The sequence below is a fragment of the Ruditapes philippinarum genome, unplaced genomic scaffold, assembly GCF_026571515.1.
Source record: "Ruditapes philippinarum isolate M1 unplaced genomic scaffold, ASM2657151v2 ctg853_1_1_1_1, whole genome shotgun sequence".
NCBI lineage: Eukaryota > Metazoa > Mollusca > Bivalvia > Venerida > Veneridae > Ruditapes > Ruditapes philippinarum.
This window is the reverse complement of record NW_026863406.1, coordinates 101,053-128,964: the sequence shown is the minus strand read 5'-3', so window position 1 is coordinate 128,964 and position 27,912 is coordinate 101,053. Positions and strand designations below refer to the sequence as shown.

General features: G+C 33.0%; 1 protein-coding gene across 1 annotated transcript; it reads left to right on the top strand.

Annotated features, from left to right (window-relative positions):
* Positions 1–27,770, top strand: LOC132722037 (tRNA methyltransferase 10 homolog A-like). Its single transcript, XM_060706433.1, has 5 exons — positions 1–155; positions 15,937–16,006; positions 17,829–17,989; positions 20,514–21,181; positions 27,517–27,770. Exons 2-5 carry the CDS (start codon positions 15,946–15,948, stop codon positions 27,752–27,754), a joined length of 1,128 nt encoding a protein of 375 aa, XP_060562416.1. The 5' UTR covers positions 1–155; positions 15,937–15,945; the 3' UTR covers positions 27,755–27,770.
* Positions 27,771–27,912: the final 142 nt, after the last annotated feature.

Genomic DNA, 27,912 nt, shown 5'->3' with positions numbered 1-27,912 from the left:
CAAGATGTACATTTTAGAAGTGCGCAGGGGACCAGTTTATATTTCAATCGCATCTCCTCTGTCTTTTCCGTCAAATTTAGAATCCGATTGCTCCACATGCTTGATGGTTATTTTAAACAATTCTCATCTCTAGCGGTAAACAACTTAATGCATAGGTATGAACGACAGTTTAATAGTAAACATGAACTAAATGACAAATATTCTTTGGACGAATTACAATCAAATAGACCTCAAGTCAGACCTGTCCCATAATTTTCTTTAGAACTGTTTTTTGTTGATTTGTTGTTGTTGTTTTTTTTATAGATGTTGTGTCTAATATATTTTCTTATGGTAATGGTGCTGATGATGTAATGTAATCGTTAACGATTTGAACAGTATCTCTATCAATCTCTGGATACTGCCAACCCCTCTTACGACTGATATCAGGAATTGATTTCGAGTCATTTCGGCCCCAAGACGTATCGGCCCCAAATTACCCAACTGGCGTTTCGGCCCTTTAACAAATCAGCCCCATATTGAGTTAAGAATAAGTCTTACCTTTCAGTGTTTAATAGCAGAATTTTAATACATTAAGCCGTTTTTCGAAGGTCACTCCGAGGTAGGTAGCCTCTTCAGCATTAGTCCAATATCTTAGACGTTACAGGCCGAATTGGCTATATATTAACACTTCAGGAACAAAATATCCCAACACTTGAGTGTATACAATGGCACAGTCTAAATGCTCACAATAATTATAGAGAAAGAGCGAAACACGGACGATATAAATAGCAGATTGTTAATTTGGCGATGGTAGCTTGATAATAATTGGATATAATGGCACGTGTTTTAATTTACAATTAAAATCCGTGGTAATGGAAATCTGATACATTTAGTTAATAGTGCTTTGAAAGAATTAAAAAAAAGATTGAATTTTATGTCACTTTTATTACGTTTTATTATAGATACATTTATATTTTATATGATAATTCATGTTTGTTACTCCATTATCCTTCAAAAAATTACTTTCTTCGTATAGATATTGCAATAAATGGTAAGGGTAGTTAGACATTTTTTTACGTCTTCATCTAAAACTATTCTTACGTGCATATATAGGACACTCGCAGACGATAAAGAAAGTAAACCGACAAAAAAGCATAAAGTAAAAATAACACTGGCGATACAGTTGTAAATAATCTATTAGAAACGAAGTATATTAAATACTTACATTTATATTTACATTTTATTTTGCTGAACAAACATATATGTCTTGTAAAAACGTCTATAATGACTCATTTAGTGTTCTCAAGTGTTGGGATTTTAACATATAGACAAGATGTATTATGTCTCTCAAGTGTTGGGATTTAAACATCTAGACAAGATATTTCTATAATGACCCTCAAATGTTGGGATTTCAACATGTAGACAAGATATATGTATTATGTCTCTGAAGTGTTGGGATTTCAACATATAGAAAAGAGATATTTGTATAAAACAAGATATATGTATTATATCTCTCAATTTTTGGGATTTTAACGTCTAGACATGATATTTCTATAATGTCCCTCAAGTGTTAGGATTTCAACATATAGATAATATACATGTATTATATCTCTCAAGTGTTGGGATTTCAACACAGACACAAGATATATGTATATATGTCTCTCAAGTGTTGGGATTTCAACACATACACATGATATATGTATTACGTCTATCAAGTCTTGGGATTTTAACGTCCAGACAAGATGTTTCTATAATGTCCCTCAAGTGTTTGGATTTCAACATATAAACAAGATATATGTATTATGTCTCTCAAGTGTTGGGATTTTAACGTGAAGACATGATATTTCTTAAATGTTCCTCAAGTGTTGGGATTTCAACATATAAACAAGATAAATGTATTATGTCTCTCAAGTGTTAGGATTTTAACATATAGACAAGATATATATATATATGTCTCTCAAGTGTTGGGATTTCAACAAATATACAAGATGTATGTATTATGTCTCTCAAGTGTTGGGATTTTAACATATAGACAAGATTTATGTATAATGTCTCTCAAGTGTTGGGATTTTAACGTCTAGAAAAAATCTTTCAATAATGACCCTCAAGTGTTGGGATTTCAACATGTAGACAAGATATATGTATTATCTCTCTCAAGTGTTGGGATTTTAACGTCTAGACATGATATTTATATAATGTCCCTCAAGTGTTGGGATTTCAACATATAAACAAGATAATTATATGTATTTTATCTCTCAAGTGTTGGGATTTTAACATCTAGACATGATATTTCTATAATGTCCCTCAAGTGTTGGGATTTCAACATATAAACAAGATATATGTATTATGTCTCTCAAGTGTTGGGATTTTAACGTCTAGACATGATATTTATATAATGTCCCTCAAGTGTTGGGATTTTAACATATAAACAAGATAAATGTATTATGTCTCTCAAGTGTTGGGATTTTAATGTGTAGACAATATATTTCTATAATGACCCTCAAACGTGGGATTTCAACATATAAACAAGATATATGTATTATGTCTCTCAAGTGTTGGGATTTTAACGTCTAGACATGATATTTATATAATGTCCCTCAAGTGTTGGGATTTTAACATATAAACAAGATAAATGTATTATGTCTCTCAAGTGTTGGGATTTTAATGTGTAGACAATATATTTCTATAATGACCCTCAAACGTGGGATTTCAACATATAAACAAGATATATGTATTATGTCTCTCAAGTGTTGGGATTTTAACGTCTAGACATGATATTTATATAATGTCCCTCAAGTGTTGGGATTTTAACATATAAACAAGATAAATGTATTATGTCTCTCAATTGTTGGGATTTTAATGTGTAGACAATATATTTCTATAATGACCCTCAAGTGTTGGGATTTCAACATATAAACAAGATATATGTATTATGTCTCTCAAGTGTTGGGATTTCAACAAATAGACAAGATGTATGTATTATGTCTCTCAAGTGTTGGGATTTTAACATATGGACAAGATTTATGTATTATGTCTTTCAAGTGTTGGGATTTTAACGTCTAGAAAAAATCTTTCAAAAATGACCCTCAAGTGTTGGGATTTAAACATGTAGACAAGATATATGTATAATGAGTCTGAAATGTTGGGATTTAAACATATAGACATGATATATGTATTATCTCTCTCAAGTGCTGGGATTTCAACATATAAACAAGATATATGTATTTTATCTCTCAAGTGTTGGGATTTTAACATCTAGACATGATATTTCTATAATGTCCCTCAAGTGTTGGGATTTCAACATATAAACAAGATATATGTATTATGTCTCTCAAGTGTTGGGATTTTCACGTGAAGACATGATATTTCTATAATGTCCCTCAAGTGTCGGAATTTCAACATATAAACAAGATATATGTATAATGTCTCTCAAGTGTTGGGATTTTAACGTCTAGAAAAAATCTTTCAATAATGACCCTCAAGTGTTGGGATTTCAACATGTAGACAAGATATATGTATAATGAGTCTCAAATGTTGGGATTTAAACATATAGACATGATATATGTATTTTATCTCTCAAGTGTTGGGATTTTAACATCTAGACATGATATTTCTATAATGTCCCTCAAGTGTTGGGATTTCAACATATAAACAAGATATATGTATTATGTCTCTCAAGTGTTGGGATTTTAACGTCTAGACATGATATTTATATAATGTCTCTCAAGTGTTGGGATTTAAACATATAAACAAGATAAATGTATTATGTCTCTCAAGTGTTGGGATTTTAATGTGTAGACAATATATTTCTATAATGACCCTCAAACGTGGGATTTCAACATATAAACAAGATATATGTATAATGTCTCTCAAGTGTTGGGATTTTAACGTCTAGACATGATATTTATATAATGTCCCTCAAGTGTGGGATTTAAACATATAAACAAGATAAATGTATTATGTCTCTCAAGTGTTGGGATTTTAATGTGTAGACAATATATTTCTATAATGACCCTCAAGTGTTGGGATTTCAACATATAAAAAAGATATATGTATAATGAGTCTCAAATGTTGGGATTTCAACATATAAACAAGATAAATGTATTATGTCTCTCAAGTGTTGGGATTTTAATGTGTTGACAATATATTTCTATAATGACCCTCAAGTGTTGGGATTTCAACATGTAGACAAGATATATGTATTATGACTCATAAATGTTGGGATTTTAACGTCTAGACAAGATATTTGTATGATGACCCTCAAGTGTTGGGATATCATTATATAGACAAGATATATGTATAATGTCTCTCCAATGGTTGCATTTCAATGTCTAGACAATATATATGTATTTTGTCTCTCAAGTGTTGGGATTTCAACATAAAGACAAAATATATGTACTATGTCTCTCAAATGTTGTTATTTCAAGACATAGACAAGATATATGTCTTATGTCTCTCAAGTGTTGGGATTTTAACGTCTGGATAATATATTTGTATTATGACCCTCAAGTGTTGGGATTTTAATATATATACAAGATATATGTATTATGTCTTTCAAGTGTTGGGATTTGTAGACAAGATATTTGTATAATGACCCTCAAGTGTTGGAAATCCTAACCCTTGAGGGTCATTATAGAAATATCTTGTCTAGACGTTAAAATCCCAACACTTGAGAGACATAATACATATATATTGTCTATCTATTGAAATTAACATTTGAGACTCATTATACATATATCTTGTATATATTTGGAAATCCCAACACTTGAGGGTCATTTTTGAAAGATTTTTTCTAGACGTTAAAATCCCAACACTTGAGAGACATTATACATATATCTTGTTTATATGTTGAAATTCCGACACTTGAGGGTCATTATAGAAATATCCTGTCTAGACGTTAAAATCCCAACACTTGAGAGACATAATACAGAAATTTTGTCTAAATGTGGAAATCCCAACACTTAAGAGACATAATACATATATCTTGTTTATATGTTGAAATCCAAACACTTGAGGGACATTATAGAAATATCTTGTCTGGACGTTTAAATCCCAAGACTTGGTAGACGTAATACATATATCATGTGTATTTGTTGAAATCCCAACACTTGAGATATATAATACATATATATTGTCTATATGTTGAAATCCCAACACTTGAGGTTCATACTACAAACATCTTATCCAGACGTTTAAATCCCAACACTTGAGAGACATAATACATATATCTTGTCTATATGTTAAAATCCCAACACTTGAGAGACTTAATACATACATCTTGTCTATTTGTTGAAATCCCAACACATGAGGGTCATTATAGAAATATCTTGTCTACACATTAAAATCCCAACACTTGAGAGACATAATACATTTATCTTGTATATATGTTTAAAACCCAACACTTGAGGGACATTATATAAATATCATGTCTAGACATTAAAATCCCAACACTTGAGAGACATAATACATATATCTTGTTTATATGTTGAAATCCCAACACTTGAGGGTCATTATAGAAATATATTGTCTACACATTAAAATCCCAACACTTGAGAGACATAATATATTTATCTTGTTTATATGTTGAAATCCCAACACTTGAGGGACATTATAGAAATATCATGTCTAGATGTTCAAATCTCAACACTTGAGAGATAAAATACATATATCTTGTTTATATGTTGAAATCCCAACACTTGAGAGAGATAATACATATATCATGTCTATATGTTTAAATCCCAACATTTGAGACTCATTATACATATATCTTGTCTACATGTTGAAATCCCAACACTTGAGGGTCATTATTGAAAGATTTTTTCTAGACGTTAAAATCCCAACACTTGAGAGACATAATACATATATCTTGTTTATATGTTGAAATTCCAACACTTGAGTGTCATTATAGAAATATATTGTCAACACATCAAAATCCCAACACTTGAGAGATGTAATACATTTATCTTGTTTATATGTTGAAATCCCAACATTTGAGACTCATTATACATACTGTATATCTTTTTTATATGTTAAAATCCCAACACTTGAGGGTCATTATAGAAATATATTGTCTACAAGTTAAAATCCCAACACTTGAGAGACATAATACATTTACATTGTTTATATGTTAAAATCCCGACACTTGAGGGACATTATATAAATATCATGTCTAGACATTAAAATCTCAACAGTTGAGAGACATAATACATATATCTTGTTTATATGTTACAATCCCAACATTTGAAACTCATTATACAGATATCTGGTCTACATGTTGAAATCCCAACTCTTGAGGGTCATTATAGAAATATATTGTCAACACATTAAAATCCCAACACTTGAGAGACATAATATATTTATCTTGCTTATATGTTGAAATCCCAACACTTGAGGGACATTATATAAATATCATGTCTAGATGTTAAAATCCCAACACTTGAGAGACATAATACATATATCTTGTTTATATGTTGAAATCCCAACACTTGAGGGACATTATAGAAATATATTGTCAACACATTAAAATTCCAACACTTGAGAGACGTAATACATTTATCTTGTTTATATGTTGAAATCCCAACATTTGAGACACATTATACATATATCTTTTTTACATGTTAAAATCCCAACACTTGAGGGTCATTATAGAAATATATTGTCTACACATTAAAATCCCAACACTTGAGAGACATAATACATTTATATTGTTTACATTTTAAAATCCCACACTTGAGGGACATTATATAAATATCATGTCTAGATGTTAAAATCCCAACACTTGAGAGACATAATACATATATCTTGTTTATATGTTGAAATCCCAACACTTGAGGGACATTATAGAAATATATTGTCTACACATTAAAATCCCAACACTTGAGAGACATAATACATTTATATTGTTTATATGTTAAAATCCCACACTTGAGGGACATTATATAAATATCATGTCTAGACGTTAAAATCCCAACACTTGAGAGATATAATACATATATCTTGTTATTTTGTTAAAATCCCAACACTTGAGGGTCATTATAGAAATATATTGTCAACACATTAAAATCCCAACACTTGAGAGACGTAATACATTTATCTTGTTTATATGTTGAAATCCCAACATTTGAGACTCATTATACATATATCTTGTCTACATGTTAAAATCCCAACACTTGAGGGTCATTAAAGAAATATATTGTCAACACATTAAAATCCAAACACTTGATAGACGTAATACATTTATCTTGTTTATATGTTGAAATCCCAACATTTGAGACTCATTATACATATATCTTTTTTATATGTTAAAATCCCAACACTTGAGGGTCATTATAGAAATATATTGTCTACAAGTTAAAATCCCAACACTTGAGAGACATAATACATTTACATTTTTTATATGTTAAAATCCCGAAACTTGAGGGACATTATATAAATATCATGTCTAGACGTTAAAATCTCAACAGTTGAGAGACATAATACATATATCTTGTTTATATGTTAAAATCCCAACCACTTGAGGGTCATTATTATAGAAATATATTGTCAACACATTAAAATCCCAAAACACTTGAGAGACGTAATACATTTTATCTTGTTTATATGTTGAAATCCCAACAAAAAATCCCAACATTTGAGACTCATTATACATATATCTTGTCTACATGTTGAAATCCCAACACTTGAGGGTCATTAATAGAAATATATTGTCAACACATTAAAATCCCAACACTTGAGAGACATAATATATTTATCTTGCTTATATGTTGAAATCCCAACACTTGAGGGACATTATATATAAATATCATGTCTAGATGTTAAAATCCCAACACTTGAGAGATTAATACATATATCTTGTTTATATGTTGAAATCCCAACACTTGAGGGACATTATAGAGAAATATATTGTCTACATATTAAATTCCAACACTTGAGAGACGTAATACATTTATCTTGTTTATATGTTGAAATCCCAACATTTGAGACTCATTATACATATATCTTTTTTATATGTTAAAAAATCCCAACACTTGAGGGTCATTATAGAAATATATTGTCTACACATTAAAATCCCAACACTTGAGAGACATAATATATTTATCTTGTTTATATGTTAAAATCCCAACACTTGAGGGACATTATAGAAATATCATGTCTAGATGTTAAAATCCCAACATTTAAAATGTATAATACATATATCTTGTTTATATGTTGAAATCCCAACACTTGAGAGAGATAATACATATATCATGTCTATATGTTGAAATCCCAACATTTGAGACTCATTATACATATATCTTGTCTAAATGTTGAAATCCCAACATTTGAGAGACATTATAGAAATGGCATGTCTTCACGTGAAAATCCCAACACTTGAGAGACATAATACATATATCTTGTTTATATGTTAAAATCCCAACACTTGAGGGACATTTTAGAAATATCTTTTCTGGACATTAAAATCCCAAGACTTGATACACGTAATACATATATCATGTGTATGTGTTGAAATCCCAACACTTGAGAGACATTATATATATATCTTATCTATAAGTTAAAATCCCAACACTTGAGAGACATAATACATACATCTTGTCTATTTGTTGAAATCCCAACACTTGAGGACATTATAGAAATATCATGTCTAGACGTTTTAATCCCAAAAATTGAGAGATATAATACATATATCTTGTTTATGCAAATATCTTTTCAATATGTTGAAATCCACAACACTTGAGAGTCATTATAGAAATATATTGTCTACACATTAAAATCCCAACACTTGAGAGACATAATACATATCTTGTATTACATATTCTTGTTTATATTTGAAATCCCAACACTTGAGGGACATTATCAGAAATATCGTTGTCTTGAAGTTTAAAATCCCAAGACTTGAATAGACCGTAATACATCATTCATCATGTATGTGTTGAAATAAAAAACTTGGAGAGACAAATATTAGCAAATATATTTGTGTCTGTGTTGAAAATCCCAACACTTGAGAATATATATACATATATTTGTCTATATGTTGAAAATCCTAACACTTGAGGGACATTATAGAAATACAATTGAGAAGACCATAATACATCTTTCCCTTCTGTATGTTGAAATTCCAAACATTTTAAAGACATAATATTAATCTTTTTTATATGTGGAAAACCAAACTTGAGGTCATTATATATAATGCCAAAATAATCTTTTGTTTAGCAAAGTTGAAACATCCCAACACTTTTAAGAGACATAATACATATTTATCTAGACATTGAAAATCCCAACATTTGAGAGTCATTATACATATATTCTTGTCTAGACGTTAAAATCCCAACTCTTGAGAGACATAATACATATATCTTGTCTATATGTTGAAATCCCAACACTTGAGGGTCAATATAAAAATAACTTGTGTAGACTTTTAAATTCCAACACTTGAGAGACATAAAACATATATCTTGTTCTATATGTTGATTCCCAATACTTGAGAGACATTGTACATTAATCTTGTCTATATGTAGAAATCCCAACACTTTAGGGTCAATATAAAAATATCTTGTGTAGACGTTTAAATCCCAACACTTGAGAGACATAATACATATATATTATATAGACATTGAAATCCAACGATTTGAGAATTATTATACATTCATCTTGTCTATATGTTGAAATCCCAACACTTGAGGGTCAATATACAAATATCTTGTGTAGACGTTTAAATCCCAACACTTGAGGGCTATTATACAAATATTTTGTCTAGACATTAAAATCCCAACGCTTGAGAGACATGATACATATATCATGTCTATATGTTGAAATCCCAATACTTGAGAGTCATAATACATATATTCTGTCGATATGGCGAAATCTTAACACTTGAGAGTGATAAAAACATCTACTTTGTTTTTATGTTGAAATAAAAAATTTGAGAGTCATAATACATGTACTAGCTAGTATGTCACGGTTCAGAACTGATCACTATTAAGGGGAATTGGTGTGATAAGCGGCCGGATAGCTCAGTCGGTAGAGCCGCGATACGGTATTCCGAGGTTTTCGGGTTACTGTCCCGGCCAGACTGCACATTTTTCTCTCCTTGTGACATTTGGGGCCCAACAGGGGATACCGTGATGGTATAAACTCCGACTTTAATTTCACATTGTTGTCTGTACCCATTTCAATATAGCGGAGGAGTATAAAAATGTGCAGGCTGATCGGGACTCGAACCCGGGACCCTCGGAATACCGTACCGCGACTGTACCGATTGAGCTATCCATCCGTTACCCAATATCTCCCCTGAATAGTGAACAGTTTTGAACCGTGACAAGTATATACATGTCAAAAATTGGAATCATTTCTGTTTAATGTGTCTGTGTTTTCTTTAAATATATATAAAAAACAATATACTTTATAAATTATTTTTACGTCACAAAACCTTTTGTATGATTAAAAGTTGAACATAATGGCCAATCTGTTGTAACAAAATTTAAGGGATTAAAACCGATTCCGGTAACTTTCATCGCGCAATATAATGTCTGCTTTCATTTTCCATGTATAATAATGCTATTTTAAAATCACAATGATTATCATAATAATCTAATATCATATACATAGCTAAAAGCAATGTTTTTTGCGGAGCTTTCCCTTTGCTGTCTTTGCAGTATTATTTGCACTTGTTGCATAAATATTTTATGTTTAAAAATGAACATACTAATAGAATGTATGAGGTTACGGGAAATCCATGATGAGGTCAACTTCGTGAATTTTAAATAATGATACTTCTAAAAAGTAAAATGATTTATTAGCATAGTTATAAGCATAGCATTGCTGAAATTTAAGGTATTAGGTAAGATTTATAAAGCATTATGGCGCGTTGTCGTGAATTGTGTATTTATGTTGTAATATAAGTAAATAAAGCAGATTCTACATTTCCCGAAAAAAATATAGTAGAAAATGCTTTTTTTAAAATTTCCTTCTTATTTTATATGGGCATCAAATTCAGCGTGCCAGAAGCTACTGCCCAGTTAAACATATGGTAGAATTTGCTGACCAATTAAACTTATTATAAAAAGTGCTAACCAGTTAGATATATAAAATATATTATATTTTTCCGCAGTTTCCATTTAACTGGCCAGCAGTTTCCTATTTACTCTCTATCGTCAGCTAATTCGTCAGCGGTTTAGTTTACAGCGGTATTTCCTCAAGTGTTGAGATTTTATCACGCGTATGTTTACCTCAACTGTTAGATTATAGTCAGACCCGTTACAGGCTTGTTATAGTTTATGTTGCTTTGCCCAGAAGCAAAAATATCTCAAAGCGACGTCATATTTATAGGACTACTTCAGCATCTGCTAATAGTGTGTTGCTCAAGCATATCTGAATTATTGATTGAGATATTCAATTGAAACTTGCAGTACTTATTTATAGTAACAATGTATATCAGATTGACAAGTTGGATAACTCTGCCTACAATATTGACAGAATTATGCCCCTTTTTAACTTAGAAATTTTGGTTAATTTTTTTTTGTAAAGTCAAATATCCCAATTATTGCTTGAGATATTGAATAGAAATTTACAATACTTTTTTAGCTCGACTATACGAAGTATATGGAGAGCTATCCTACTCGCCCCCGGCGTCGGCGTCGGCGTCCGCGTCCGCGTCCAGATTTTAGATTAAAGTTTTGGTGCAGTAAAATATTTTTCACTATAACTTTGTCATTTCTTAAGGTATCAACTTCAAACTTTAAATATATGTTCCTTATCATCAACTACATCCTATGTGACAAGGTTCATAACTCTAGCACCAATATTTTCAGATTTATCTCCCCTTGAACTTAGAATTTTCCTTAAAAAATACTATTTTTTACTGATACTTATTCATTTCATAAGGTATCAACTTCAAACTTCAAATATATGTTCCTTATCATCAACCACATCTTATGTGACAAGGTTCATAACTCCAGCACCAATATTTTCAGATTTATCTCCCTATTTACTTGTATTTTTTTACTTGAAAAGTGTTATTTTTTACTCCCCTTGAACTTAGAATTTCCTTTTAAAAATATTATTTTTTACTTTTACTTCTTTATTTCTTAAGGGATCAACTTCATACTTCAAATATATTTACGTTATCATCATCCCCATCTTATATGACAAGGTTCATAACTCTAGCACCAATATTTACAGATTTATCTCCCTTTGAACTTAGAATTTTCCATACAAAATATTATTTTTACTGTAACTTATTTATTTCTAAAGGGATCAACTTCATACTTCAAATATATTTACGTTATCATCATCCACATCTTATGTGACAAGGTTCATAACTCTAGCACCAATATTGCAAGAATTATCTCCCCATAAACTTAGATTTATTTACTAGAAAAATGTTATTTTTTATTTTAACTTTTTTATTTTATCTACCTCAAACTTCAAATACTTATTCCTTATCATCAATTACATTTTATGTGACAATGTTCATAACTCTTGAAGCAATATTTACAGATTTATCTCTCTTTGAACTTAGGATTTTCTTTAAGAAATATAATAACTTCTTTATTTTTTAAGGTATCTACTTCAAACTTCAAATATATATTTCTTATCATTACACAAATGTTGTGTGGCAAGGTCCATAACTCTAGCATGACTATTTCTAGAATTATTCCCCTTGATCTTGGAATTTATGTTAACAAATGTTATTTTTTTACTATAACTCAATACATAATTATACATAATTGATTTTTCTTTCATAGTTTTGTCCTCCTTACTGCGTCCAGTATTTTATTAGTCGAGCTTTGCTGTCTCCTGTGACAGCTCTTGTTATAGTAACAATGTACATCAGTTTGCAATATTGCATTACTCTGCCTGCAATATTTGCAGAATTATTTGCCCCTTGAAACTTAGAAATTTTGGTTAAAGGTTAAAGGTCTTCAAAGATATTTACTGGAAACTTTTCATATTACTTAGGGTTATAATTGGAGGGTCATAATTGTACGTCACTGACCAAGTTCCATAACTCTATCTTGCATTTAGGCTGATTCATCTCCCCTTTTCTACTTAGTCTCCAGGTTAATGTTTACATGCAAGTTTTACATATCTCAATAATTATTAAAGATATTTATTTAAAACTTCACATATGCATTTAGGGTCATAATTGTAGGTCACTGACCAAGATCCATAATTCTATCTTGCATTTAGGCTGATTTTTCTCCCCATTTTCAACTTAAAAATTCATGGTAAAGTTTTCCTTGAAAGCTTTTATCTCCATAACTACTGAAGGGTGTGTGCCTTTTTTGGGACAGTTTTATGCATTTATAATAATAAAACAGTGATTTACTTGATAAAACATCTTATTAATAAGAAGCCTTTGTACCTTTTCGGTCAATTTTATGTGTTCATAGGTAATAAGCATTAATACACTCAATAAAACACCCTTGTGACAACTTTTTCGAATAGTCGAGCCAATACTGTCCCCTGACAGTTCTTGTTTAAGACAATAATTAATAAGAAAAGTGATAAAAAGATGAAGATATTATTTTATGGGAGGAGATGCACAACTAATTCAATTGGAGCATTGTTAAAAATATCATTGTCATCATTATTTAGAATAAGCTACTCTGGAAATGTATATCTCACTAAAACATTAAAAAAAACATGAGCATTTTGTCCATCTGTCAAGTAAATATAGGACATTGGCTCTTTTAGTTTGATAAATTTTCCATGATTATGATAAAAAATACTTTTTTAAATAAGGGATATTTTAATAGCACATTCATGAGGCTTGTATATTTTAAGAGCTACTTGACACATTCCTGGTCTTTTAAGTGACTATGAGAAAGACACATTTCTATGGAATTTGACAGTCTGTTATTTGTTTTATAAAAATGGATGATTTGGTTTATCAGCTGACCTAAATTTTGATGATATGATGTGACCTACAGGCTACTACTGAACTTTGATATCAGCTGACCTAGATAATTTGATGAATTTGACCTACTTAATTGTGTCGCCTCTACGGAGTAGTGGCGACATATAGGGATCACTTCTCCTCCGTCTGTCTGTCCGTCACAAAACTTGTCCGGACTACTCCTCATAAACTTCTGGTGCAATTTCATCCAAACTTTACAGGAATGATCAGTACCAAGTCTAGTTGTGCATATTGTCAGCATTTTTCGGTTCAATGATTTTTGTTAGAGTTATGGCCCTTTAATAATTTTTAACCAGGTTTCCCGAAGGAAAAATCTGGTTATTAGATTGAGGTATGTCGGCGGGCGGACGGGCAGGCGGGCGTAAACAATTTCTTCTGTGCGCAACTCCTCCTACATTTCTCACGAGATTTTGACCAAACTTTCACAGTACCTTTGTCATCAAGTGCCCTGGCGCATATTGTCGGGGTTTTGTGTTTGGGTAGTATTTGACCTAATTATGGCCCTTTGTTTTTTTCCTAATACAGAATATATAGTGAACAATTTCTTCTGTACGCAACTCCTCCTACATTTCTCAACGTATTTTGACCAAACTGTCAGAGAACCTTTGTCATCAAGTGCCCTGGCCCAGGTTGTCGGGGTTTTTTGATTGGATAATGTTTGACCTAATTATGGCCCTTTGTTTTTTTTCCTTATATAGAATATATAGTGAACAATTTCTTCTGTGTGCAACTCCTCCTACATTTCTCAAGGGATTTTGTTCAAACTTTCACAGAAGCTTTGTCATCAAGTGCCCTGGCGCATATTGTCGGGGTTTTGTGATTGGATAATTTTTGACTTAATTATGGCCCTTTGTTTTTTTTTCCTTATACAGAATATATGGTGAATTCTTCTTCTGTGTGCAATTCCTCCTACATTATTCATGATTTACATTGCACATAGTTACAATTTGTTTCTTGTATTTGTATTTCAACTACAACATATTTTATCTACAATGGTGATAACTGAAAACCTGGTTTCGTGGCATTGCCATGTTTCTTGTTATTTTTAAAGTTTGTCCGGACTACTTCTCTTATACTACTAATGCAATTTTAATGAAACTTTACAGGATTGATCTTTCGCTCAAGTCCTTGCGCATATTGCACGGGTTTTCCAGTTGAATGATTTTTGGCCGAGTTATTGCCCTTTGATAAAAAAGGTGTTTTTTTCTGTGTGTTGCCAGATACACAAAAGCTTGCCCGACTACTCCTCATAAACACAAAAGCTTGCCCGACTACTCCTCATAAACTAATGGTGCAATTTCATCCAAACTTTACAGGAATGACAGTACCAAGTCTAGTTGTGCATATTGTCAGCATTTTTCGGTTCAATGATATTTGTTAGAGTTATGGCCCTTTAATAATTTTTATTTTTAAAGTTTGTCCGGACTACTTCTCTTATACCACTTATGCAATTTCAATGAAACTTTACAGGATTGATCTGTAGCTCAAGTCCTTGTGCATATTGCACGGGTTTTCCAGTTGAATGATTTTTGGCCGAGTTATGGCCCTTTGATAAAAAGGTGTTTTTTTTCTGTGTGTTGCCAGATACACAAAAGTTTGTCCGGACTACTCCTCATAAACTACTTACCTAAACCTTACAGGAATGATCAGTACCAAGTCTAGTTGTGCACTGTTCATCTGTTTGTCCGTCTGTCACAAAACTTGTCCCAACATGAAATTGGCCATCATGAGGCGACACATGTGATCACTGATCGCTCTTGTTGTTCTATGGAATTTGAATCAGATGTAAGATTGAACTTTTATATCAGCTGACCTAGATAATTTCACAAAGTGACCTACTTTCTTGTCCTTTGATGTATAGCTATTAAATGTGGACCTAGTGGACAGTTTTAGATGTTAAATTGAAATTTGATATCAACTGGCATAGATTTTGATTTTCATTAACTTTAATCTGTAAAAATTAATAATCTTGGTTTGATAGGCTAGATCAAAAGTGAACTGTAAACATCTTGTATACATTTGTTTTTTTGTAATTTTAGGCAGTGAAGATGTTGATAAAAAGATTACTTCAGATTCCCACAAGATTGTCAAAACAACTTTTTTGGAGAGGTTTGTAGTTTGTTTTATTATAATAATTTTCCTTTCTTAAAAGTTTGCTCCCCTTCCCCCTTGTTAAATATTTGTTAACAACATAAGGAAATGTATACTGGTGCCTCATATTTCCGAGGTACCCATATTTCCAAGGTATATGGCTTAAACAGTTTAAAGTGCCTCCTAGACTTAATGAACCTGCCAGTAGTTTTACTTTTACTATTTTATTGTATTTTTATCGAAATGTAACATATAGAACTAAAAAAAATTATTTTATTCAGATTAAGAGCAAAGTTATTTAATATTTCACCATTTTTCTTTTCGATTTCATACCTTTTAAAAAAATCTTCTTTCTTAAAGAACCATTGAGGTATTTGATAAATGCCAAAGAGAAAATCGCCCCTTTCAGATGAGCCTAGGTATAGGTGTACTAATAAATAAAGTTTACTATTGGTTTTGCTTTTGAAACTGTTAAAATGTAATTGCCTAGGAAATATGAGAACACAAATTTACTCACTAGGCTGCAGATGGTTGTTAATTACAATGTTGTATACATAATTGCTTACATGCAAACATTAAATGGAATTAACTATGATGCAATTGACATGTCTATCCTACAATATTCACTTTGTTTTCCAGAATTTTGTCCTCTTAACTTTTGTTGTCTGTGTTTAAACAGTTAAGTACCACGGAAATATGAGGCACAAGTATATATTTTAAGTGTATGATAATGATGATAAGGAAATGATGCTCATCAATAAGTATCTAGACAAAAATGTTGAGTTACTCTACTAAAAATATATACATGTTACAGTCAAACCTGTACTAAGGATCACTTCTTTTCAGCGGTCACCTGACCTTAACAGTCAGTTTGTGATGCCTCAACCACTCTATTTTATACATCCGTTAACGGTCACCTGCAGCTGCTGTCCGCGGTCAACAGTCACCTAAAATGCTTGCCGTATCATGCACAGCATGATTTGACTGCTTTGATGTGCATTTTAGCCCGGCTCTATACTGATGACAAATGGTTATCCATTTTTGTTCAAGCTGGTTTAGAGTTTAAAACAGTTTCTGTCAGATCTTGTGTTGATCCATTCCTTTAAGAATTTAGTTAACTATAAACAGGGTAGGTACAGACTTTAAAAGTGCTTAAATTTGAGTACCTTTCTTTAAAAATGCTTAAAAAGGAAAAAAGTGCTTAAAAGTCCTTAAATTTGATACTTGAAAAGTGCTTAAATTTGCTGCAGATATGCTTGAAATTGGTTTACATACTAATAACTATTATAAATGGGGAAAATTCTACAAAATTTTAGGGTCCTGTATTATAAATTGTCACCAAGGTCCTGTAAAATACTAGGTTTCACAGGACCTATTGTCCTGTAAGATTATTTCAAGTTTCACTAGGACTGACATAGTGTTGGTAAAAATCATTTGAAATATGGGAGAACCGGCCCCCGGACAAATACATTGCATGTATGTAATGAGAGAAGATGAACAATAATAATAATTGAATTTGCTGGTCATACTAGAATATTTTAGTTTGCACTATACAAGAATACATGTATTAAAATATCACATAAAGATGATGTACAGTTAAGAATAAAGTTTCCAATGTTGTATGACTGTTTTAAAGTTACATTAATTTTTCATTGGTTACAAATAATATATGTGGAACAAATTGTGCTTGAAAAATGGGAAAACATGCCAAAAAAATGCTAGAATTTTGGCATTTGATGATGTCTGTATGAACACTGAAATTTAACAGAAGCTAATACTTTACAATATTTCAGTTGAGCAATTCTAGGCAGTTTGGACCATGTTTGTTTTTTATTTGCAGTTCCTTCAGCAGCTTATTGTGATGTACAGCCAAAAGAGCCACTACAGGAGGAGATGTTGAGAGAGGCTGAAGAATTTGTTGCAAACCTTGATGAATCCGGATTAGAGAAAATGAAAGAAATTAAACAATTGCGCGAAATTTTACAAGGCGAAAATGTAGAAGTATGCATTATTATCAGTATAAATCTTGCACAATATAATCATCTAATTTAACAAATTTACCTCAATAACTATGCTGATTACATTGTTAATTTTTAGCTTGACTATTCGCAATATACTCGAGCCAATGCAGTCCCCCATTTGTTGGCGTTTTCGTCCATGTGTTTAAGTTTTTATGTGTAAGCTGGTAACACCATAACTACTGAAGAGAATGGATTGAAACTTCACTCACTTGTTCTCTTAGATTATCTAACATGATAGGCACTAAAACCTTAACTCTAAATTGATTTTTTGCATAATTATGCCCTTTTTCAACTTCTTGGTTAAGTTTTTGCGTGTTAGCATGCATCTCCATAACTACTGAAGGGAATGGATTGAAACTTCACACACTTCTTGTCTGTGATTATCTAACGTGATTGACACAATTATCATAACTCTGATTTGTTTGCATAATTTAGCCCCGTTTTCAGCGAAGAAATACTCGGTTACATTTTTGCATGTAAGCATGTATCTCCATACTACATTTACTTAAGGGTTTGTGCTCTTTGGGTGACAGTTTTATGCAGTCATAATAATCAAGCAGTAATTTACTTGATAAAACATCCTAATAACAAGCCTTTGTTCCTTTTTTAGGACAATTTATGTATTATATAGGTAAACCTTATTATACTCAATGAAACACCCTTATGACAACTCTTTCAAATTTTCGAGCTCTTGTGTTATTAACACTGAACCTAATATCCATTTAATAAATTTGCCCTGCATTGAATTTGGAACAGTCCATTTTAATATTAAAGCATCATGCTTCCAGATTTTTGCTTGTTATCATGAAATAACTTAATTTTTTTTGTCCCTTGGGTGTAAAAACAGGTATTACTTTATCTGATAACTGGACAATAACAAGGTGTGAAAGTTGTTTAAAATTAGACAAAGCAATGCATTTGGACCAGACAATTAGGTTTGTATGTCACATATGACAGTGTGGCCAAGTGGTTAAGAGGTTGTTGACTTCAAACTAACCCCTCGCCGCTGTGGGTTCGAATCCTGACAGGGACTTTGGATTCTTTCATGTGAGGAAGCTATCCAGCTAGCTTCTGGAATGTTGTCGGTTCTACCCGGGTGTCAGTTCGTGCCTGAAATGATTCACAGAAGGGCACCTGAGGTCTTCTTCCACCATTAAAGCTGGAATGTCACCATATGACCAATACTGTGTTGGTGTGACATTATACTTTATCAAACAAACAAGTCACTTATAACAGGAAGTCGCATAATTCAGATCATTTATATAGGGAAATGTGTTGGGTGGACTGAAGCAATTGTCTGATAAAACAAAGAGTCATTGAAACAGGCAGTCTTGACTGTATACATGTATGAAACATTTTGAAAATCTTCAAAACAAATTAGCTGTAGGGGACCGTCTTCCAAGGTTGTTCATTAAATTCAGGAAACAAAAGATGACAATATTGAGAAAAATTATTAAAAATCATCTTGATTAAAATCTGTTTGTCACATTTTGATTTTTAAATATGAATGATTTAAAGGTTACCATAACTGTCAAGCAGATTAGGTAGGTAAACAATTCTGATTCCTCTAAAAGCAAGGTCCTTACGTTGTTTTTCCATACATTTTAAAAGAGAAAAATTTGCAAATTTTCTTACAAACTCTGGTGACTATGATGTCATGGCTCTTTTGTTTATTCTACCGTCACAAATGAAGTTTAGGACGGGTATATAGGAGTCAGCTTGTCTGTTGGTTGGTCCATTGGTCTGTCCACTTCATGGTTTCCAGACGATAACTAAAGGTCAAGGTCACCGTTGCTAAAAATAGAAAAATGGTTTACTGGCAATAACCAGAGTTGGGAATGAGATATTGTAATCAAACCTTGTGTATAGCAAGCTTACGTGGAGACCCTGGATGGTATTTGGACCCCTAGGGACAAGGTCAATGTTACTAAGAATAGAAAAACAGTTGCCAGACAAGAACTATGAGTTAGGAATAAATTATTGTAATAAAACTTGGTGTATAGCCAACTTATGTTAGAGACTTCGGTTGGTATTGCATTTGGACCCCCTGGGGTCAAGGTCAATATTACTAAAAATAGAAAAAAAGGTTTCCAGACAATATCTAGAGTTTGGAATGAGATATTATAATCAAACTTGATGTAAAGCTGATGAGGAGACCTGATGGAGATTATGTGGAGATCGGTATCGCATTTGGACCCCCTGGGGGTCAAGGTCAATGTTACTAAGAATAGAAAAATTGTTTCCAGACAGTACTAGTAACTAAGGTTAGGAATGAGATATGTAATCAAATTTGGTGTATAGCAAGTTAATATGAAGATTCTGGTTGGGATTACAATTAATTGAAATAATTCTTTGTACACAGTTGATACTTCATTTACTATAGGTTGAGTTCAAATTTTTCTTCAGACTACTTATTTTTCAAAAAGTCAAAGTTGCTGATGGGGGTATAAATCACTTTCTGTTATAGCTCTAGTTTTCATTTTATTGTTGTTTTCTTTATAAAGGTGCCAGAGACTATACCTATTACAAGTTGGAAAGTCCTGATTACCGAGCATAATACATATAATGCTAGAGTAAAGTACTTTCGAAAGCTTTACAAAGACGAATTACGCAGGAGAAGCAGTGAAGAGAAGAAAGAAATTAATAGAATAAAAAAACAAAAAAGATATGAAGAATTAGCAGCAAATTTTAGGATACCGGAGTTTAGCATTAATTATTCACCAAGACAAAGAGATCATGATAACTGGAAGAAATTGAAGGCTTGGCATTCAGATATTAACATGATCTTCGATTTAGACTTCAAGCAGAGGGAAAGAGAGTATATTCATTCTGCTACACAGATTCAAGAAATATGGGGAATGAATAAGAGGCATTTGCAGCCTCTGAATATTCATTTAACAAGCATTGATAAAAATGAACATATTGCGCGATTTATAAAGTATCAGAAAATGGAATCTTGCACTGTGCACAAGGAACACTTCTCTGACTTATTTGATAAATCAGATTTGGTTTACCTGACACCAGATGGTCCACCGATGAAGAGATTTGATAGAGACTGCACATACATTGTTGGCGGATTTGTTGATTTGGCGAATAAAAAGCATCAGACATTAGGTATTGCCAGGCAGCTAGGCATCAGAACTGCGTCGTTTCCAATCAAAACATACTGCGAGTAAGAAAAATCTTAATTAACCTATTCATTCATATTGTTTTGCATATTTAGAAACATGGAGCTATTGTTCATCATATTTAGAAACAGGGAGCTCTTGTTTTGCTTATAACTTTGGGTCTGTTTTTAAGAAAAAAAATAAAGTTGGACTCTAGGGAAAGTAATTTAAACAGTTGTAAACAATGCTTTTTATACGCCCGTTTGAAAAACGGGACGTATTATGGGAACGCCCCTGGCGGGCGGGCGGCGTCCAATTTTGTCCGGAGCATATCTCCTACATGTATGGAGGGATTTTATTGAAATTTCATAGAAATGTTTACCACTATGAGGAGCAGTGTCGCGCACATGAACCAGGTCTCTAGGTCAAAGGTCAAGGTCACACTTAGAGCTCATTGAAAAATGCTTGTCCGGAGCAAAACTTCCACATGTATCGAGGGATTTCAATATTACTTGGCACAAATGTTCACCATTGTGAGGCGAAGTGTCCCCCGCAAGATTCAGGTCCTTGCGGCCAAGGTCAAGGTCACACATAGAGGTCAAAGTTCAGATAAAAATATGAAGAAGTGTATATGGACCATTTAGTCATCATTTATTGAGGGATTGTAACACAAATGGTCATTATCAAGACTATGGCTGTGATACATATAATTTAGGTCAATATATACAAGGTCAAGGTCACTAAAGATGATGAAATATCCAGATTTTGTCCGGAGCATATCTCCTACACGCATGGAGGGATTTTAATGAAATTTCATAGAAATGTTCACCATTATGAGAAGCTATGTCACGCAAATGAACTAGGTCTCTAGGTCAAAGGTCAAGGTCACACTTAGAGCTCATTGAAAAACGCTTGTCCGGAGCAAAACTTCCACATGCATTGAGGGATTTCAATATAACTTGGCACAAATGTTCACCATTGTGAGGCGCACAAAATTCAGGTCCCTGCAGCCAAGGTCAAGGTCACACATAGAGGTCAAAGTTTAGATAAAAATATGAAGATGTATATAGGGACGATTTAATCATCATTTATTGAGGGATTGTAACACAAATGGTCATTATCATGACTACGGCTGTGACACATGTACTTTAGGTCAATATATGGAAGGTCAAGGTCACTAAAGATGGTGAAATATCCAGATTTTGTCTGGAGCATATCTCCTACATGTATGGAAGAATTTTTATAATACTTTATGGAATGTTCACCACCATGATATGTATTGCTCCATGCATGATCCAGGTCTCTAGGTCAAAGGTCAAGGTCACACTTAAAGCTCATTGAAAAACACTTGTCCGGAGCAAAACTTCTACATTCATAGGGGGATTTCAATATAACTTGGCACAAATGTTCACCATTGTGAGGCTGAGTGTCACACGCAAAATTCAGATCCCTGCGACCAAAGTCAAGGTTACACATAGAGGTCAAAGTTCAGATAAAAATTTGAAGATGTGTATAGGGACCATTTAGTCATCATTTATTGATGGATTGTAGCACAAATGGTAACTATCATGACTACAGGTGTGACACATTTAATTAAGGTTAATATTTGCAAGGTCAAGGTCACTAGAGATGATTAAATATCCAGATGTTGTCCGGAGCATATTTTCTACATGCATGGAGGAATTTTAATGTTACTTTATAGAATTGTTCACCACCATGAGGCTTAGTGCCCTGCACATGAACCAAGTCTCTAGGTCAAAGATGAAGGTCACAGTTAGAGCTCATAGAAAAACGCTTGTCTGGAGCAAAACTTCTACATGCATAGAGGGATTTCAATATAATTTGGCACAAATGTTCATCATTGTGAGGCTGAGTGCCGTGCATAAAATTCAGGTCCTTGCGACCAAGGTCAAGGTCACACATCCTGTGCATATCTTCCCTACTGATTTGTTTTAAGGTTCATTTAACAACACAATGTGCCAAGAATAAAAACTTGCTTGCTAGATAACACTTATCCATAATGCCCCCATCTCCGTCTAAAGCTTTTGTAAACGGGCGTATTTTGTGACTATGGCACCCTTGTTATTTCTTTCATTTAACCCCAGTTTAAGCATCCATCCTTTAAAGGGGATTTTTTCCAATTTTTTTTAAGAGGGGGAATTTTTAGAGTGGAGGCAATTGGTCACTGGGGTAAATAGTACATGTACATGTATATGACTATGTAGTTTGTATTTTGTGTTTGACATGCATGTTTGGCTCTTATTTAAGAACTAAATAACCTAAGCATTACATTTTATTGGCCCCCACTTTTAGGAAGGAAAAAATGTGGAGCTATTGTCATGACTTTTTCATAAGTGTTGGTGTTGGAGTTGGTTAACCTTCCCATTAAGGTCTATTTTCTCAGAAATAATAAAAGATATGAGCCGTCTGCTGTTGATATTGATCTAGATAAGCCGCTTCACGACAAAACCAACATAAGGCGTTTGCGACCAGCATGGATCCAGACCAGCCTGCGCATCTGCGCAGTCTGATCAGGATCCATGCTGTTCGCTTACCAACTCTATTACAAGTAGAGAAACTGATAGCGAACAGCATGGATCCTGATCAGACTGCGCAGGCTGGTCTGGATCCATGCTGGTCGCAAACGCACTGTTGGTTTTGTCATGACACGGCTCATATTCACTTCAAACTTGGTATGCAATGCAAGGATGTCATTTCAAAAGGGCAGATTCTCCTATAAAAAAAAAAATTGCTAGGTTTTGCCCCTTTTTCAACTTTGATTTTTAGCCCTGGTTAACCTTTTTGTTAAGGTCCATTTTTCTCAGTAAAATAAGAAATTCACTTTAAACTTGATATACATATTCACTATCAAATTATTACACCATTTCAGAAGGGCAAATACATCTAATCGTAAAATTTTGAAAAGGTATTTTCCTTTTTAGCTCACCTGTCACAAAGTGACAGGGTGAGCTTTTGTGATCGCTTTTCGTCCGGCGTCCGTCCGTAAACTTTTACTTTAAATGACATCTCCTCATAAATCACAAGGCCAATTTCATCCAAACTTCACAGGAATGTACCTTTGGTGGTCACCTTTAAAAATTGTTCAAAGAATTTAATTCCATGCAGAACTCTGGTTGCCATGGCAACCGAAAGAAAAAACTTTAAATATCTTCTTTTAAAAAATCCTAAGAGCTAGAGCTTAGATATTTGGCATGAATTATCTTCTAGTGAGTGTCTACCAAGTTTGTTCAAATAAAAGCCCTGGGGTCAAAATTGGCCCCGCCCAGGGGGTCATTGATTTTCCCTATATGCATACAGTAAAACTTAAAAAATCTTCTTTTAAAGATCCCAAAGAGCTAGAGCTAAGATATTTAGCATGAAACATGTCCTAATGAGTGTCTACCAAGTTTGTTCAAATAAAAGCCCTGGGGTCAAAATTGGCCCCGCCCCAGGGGGTCATTGATTATCCCTATATGCATATAGTAAAATCTTAAAAAATCTTCTTGTAAAGAACTCAAAGAGCTAGAGCTAAGATATTTAGCATCAAACATTTTCTAATAGGTGTCTACCAAGTTTGTTCAAATAAAAGCCCTGGGGTCAAAATTGGCCCCGCCCCGGGGGTCATTGATTTTCCTTATATGTGTATAGCAAAAAGTTAAAACCTTCTTTGAAAAAACCCAAATAGCTAGAGTTTAGATATTAAGCATGAAACATCTTCTAGTAATTGTCTACAAAGTTTGTTCAAATAAAAGCCCAGGGGTCAAAACTGGCCCCGCCCCAGGGGTGTCATTGTTTTTAACTATATGTGTATAGTAAGAACTTAAAAAAATCTTCTTTTAAAAAGCCCAATGAGCTAGAGCTTAGATGTTAAGCATGAAACATCTTCTTATGGGTGTCTACCAAGTTTGTTCAAATAAAAGCCCTTGGGTCAAAATTGGCCCGCCCCAGGGGGTCATTGATTTTCCCTATATGCATATAGTAAAAACTTAAAAAATCTTCTTTTAAAGAACTCAAAGGGCTAAAGCTAAGATATTAAGCATCAAACATGTTCTAATAGGTGTCTACCAAGTTTGTTCAAATAAAAGCCCTGGGATCAAAATTGGCCCTGCCCCGGGGGTCATTGATTTTACTTTATATGTGTATAGCAAAACAAAAAATCTTCTTTGAAAAAACCCAAATAGCTAGAGTTTAGATATAAAGCATGAAACATCTTCTAGTGAGTGTCTACAAAGATTGTTCAAATAAAAGACCTGAGGTCAAAATTGGCCCCGCCCCGGGGGTCATTGATTTTCCTTATACCGTATTGTTTCTATTTATAGCCCCCCTTCTAATTAGCGCCCCGTGGGTGAAAAATGAAGAAAAAAAATTCTTACCTGAATTGAAAATTTTAATATCCGAAGTGTATTTAAAAAAATAAACAGAAAAAAAAAACTAACTGTTGTAACTTCCAAGAAACATTCAACTTTCAGTTTGAATGCATTCGTGTACGTTTCTTAGAAGTACAACCTTCCATTGTGTATTGATTAAATCATTAAATCAAGTTTTTTACACACAGGTAAACTGATGCCTGTTACGTCATAATTTCCTGTCATAATTTCCCGTCATAATTTCCTGCCAGAGCAGGAAAAATCAATACTTAACAAAGTTTATCTCGGTCAGCAGACTACCGTATTGTCTACAATAATTTTGTGCTGCTTATTTATCGTACGATGAACAAGAGGTTTATAGGACGAAAATAGTTGGGAGATTTTTAGATATTTTTAAAAATAAAATTAATTTTCATTTTATGCAAATGTGCTTCTAATTAACGCCCCCCGTTTCCGTTTTTGCAACGCCCCGGGGGCGATAAATGGAAACAATACGGTATGTGTATAGCAAAAATTTTAAAATCTTCTTTGAACAAACCCAAATAGCTAGAGTTTAGATATTAAGCATGAAACATCTTCTAGTAAGTGTCTACAAAGTTTGTTCAAATAAAAGCCCTGGGGTCAAAACTGGCCCCGCCCCAGGGGTGTCATTGTTTTTAACTATATGGGTATAGTAAAAACTTTAAAAAATCTTCTTTAAAAAGCCCAATGAGCTAGAGCTTAGATATTTAGCATGAAACATATTCTTATGGGTGTCTACCAAGTTTGTTCAAATTAAAGCCCTGGGGTCAAAATTGGCCCCGCCCCAGGGGGTCATTGATTTTCCCTATATGCATATAGTAAAAACTTAAAAAAATCTTCTTTTAAAGAACTCAAAGAGCTAGAGCTGAGATATTTAGCATGAAACATGTTCTAATAGGTGTGTACCAAGTTTGTTCAAATAAAAGCCCTGGGGTCAAAATTGGCCCCGCCCTGGGGGTCATTGATTTTCCTTATATGTGTATAGCAAAAACTTAAAGAAATCTCCTTTGAAAAAACCCATATAGCTAGAGTTTAGATATTAAGCATGAAACATCTTCTAGTGAGTGTCTACAAAGTTTGTTCAAATTAAAGCCCTGGGGTCAGAATTGGCCCCGCCCCGGGGGTCATTGATTTTCCTTATATGTGTATAGCAAAAACTTAAAATCTTCTTTGAAAAAACCCAAATAGCTAGAGTTTAGATATTGAGCATGAAACATCTTCTAGTAAGTGTCTACAAAGTTTGTTCAAATAAAAGCCCTGGGGTCAAAACTGGCCCCGCCCCAGGGGTGTCATTGTTTTTAACTATATGTTTATAGTAAAAACTTAAAAAAATCTTCTTTTCAAAGACCAATGAGCTAGAGCTTAGATGTTTAGCATGAAACATCTTCTTATGGGTGTGTGGGGGTGGGGCTATATACAGGTGAGCGACCTCAGGGCCATCATGGCCCTCTTGTTTAATTTAATTTTTTCTTCTAAGGTCAATTTCTCAAAAATTGTTGAAGTTAATCACTTCAAATTTAGAATACTTATTTCAGTTTTTAAATTAGGATGCATCTCTAAATGGCAGGTAACATTTAAGTTTGTTTTTTCTGAGTTCTGTCCCCTAGTGACTTTGAAATTCATGGTTAAATTTTTGTTAGGGTATAGTTCTCAAAAGGCATCAAAGATAGACTATTAAGTTTAAAATGCATTTTTAGTGGGGACATTATCCTGAAATTTTTTTTGCTTAATTATTTCCCTTGTTTGACTTAGAATACTTGCCTTCTCAAAAACCGTTGAAGGTATTCACTTAGGATATTTGTTGATGTTCAAGGGGAGGTAAGTCTGAAAAGCATGTTTGCAGAGTTATGTCTGCTTTTCTATGTTGCTTTTATTTTACTATCCAGCACTGAGAAAAGTGGCGCGCACTGTTCTCAGACAGATCTTATTTTATCTTTTGAAATATGACTATCTGACTGTTTTGTTATAGATTGTATATGCATTTTAATTTATCTTTCACCTTTCTTTTTCAGTTTAAGAGTGTATCAGAAACACACAATTTTAACATTGAATGCGGTGTATGGTATTTTACTGGACATGTACTTACATGGTTCATGGGAAAAAGCGTTTGTAAAAAACTTGGGGAGTAAATATCCACTTTATTCAGATGTTTGTGTGAAGAAAAGTGTAGAATATATGGATATCAAAAGATACGAAAGGATTCAAGATGCCTTATTATCTAGAAAAAGAGATGTATTGAGAGATAAATAAAAAATAGAAAACAGAAGATGTTATTAACTAAACAACACAACAAAAGATTTCTTGCATGTAAAATGTTCTAAATTGTAAACATGAACTTTAAAGGGAAAGACAAGGTTAGAATAAAAACTTTATTTCAGAAAAAGAATACTATAAATAATAAATCTGCA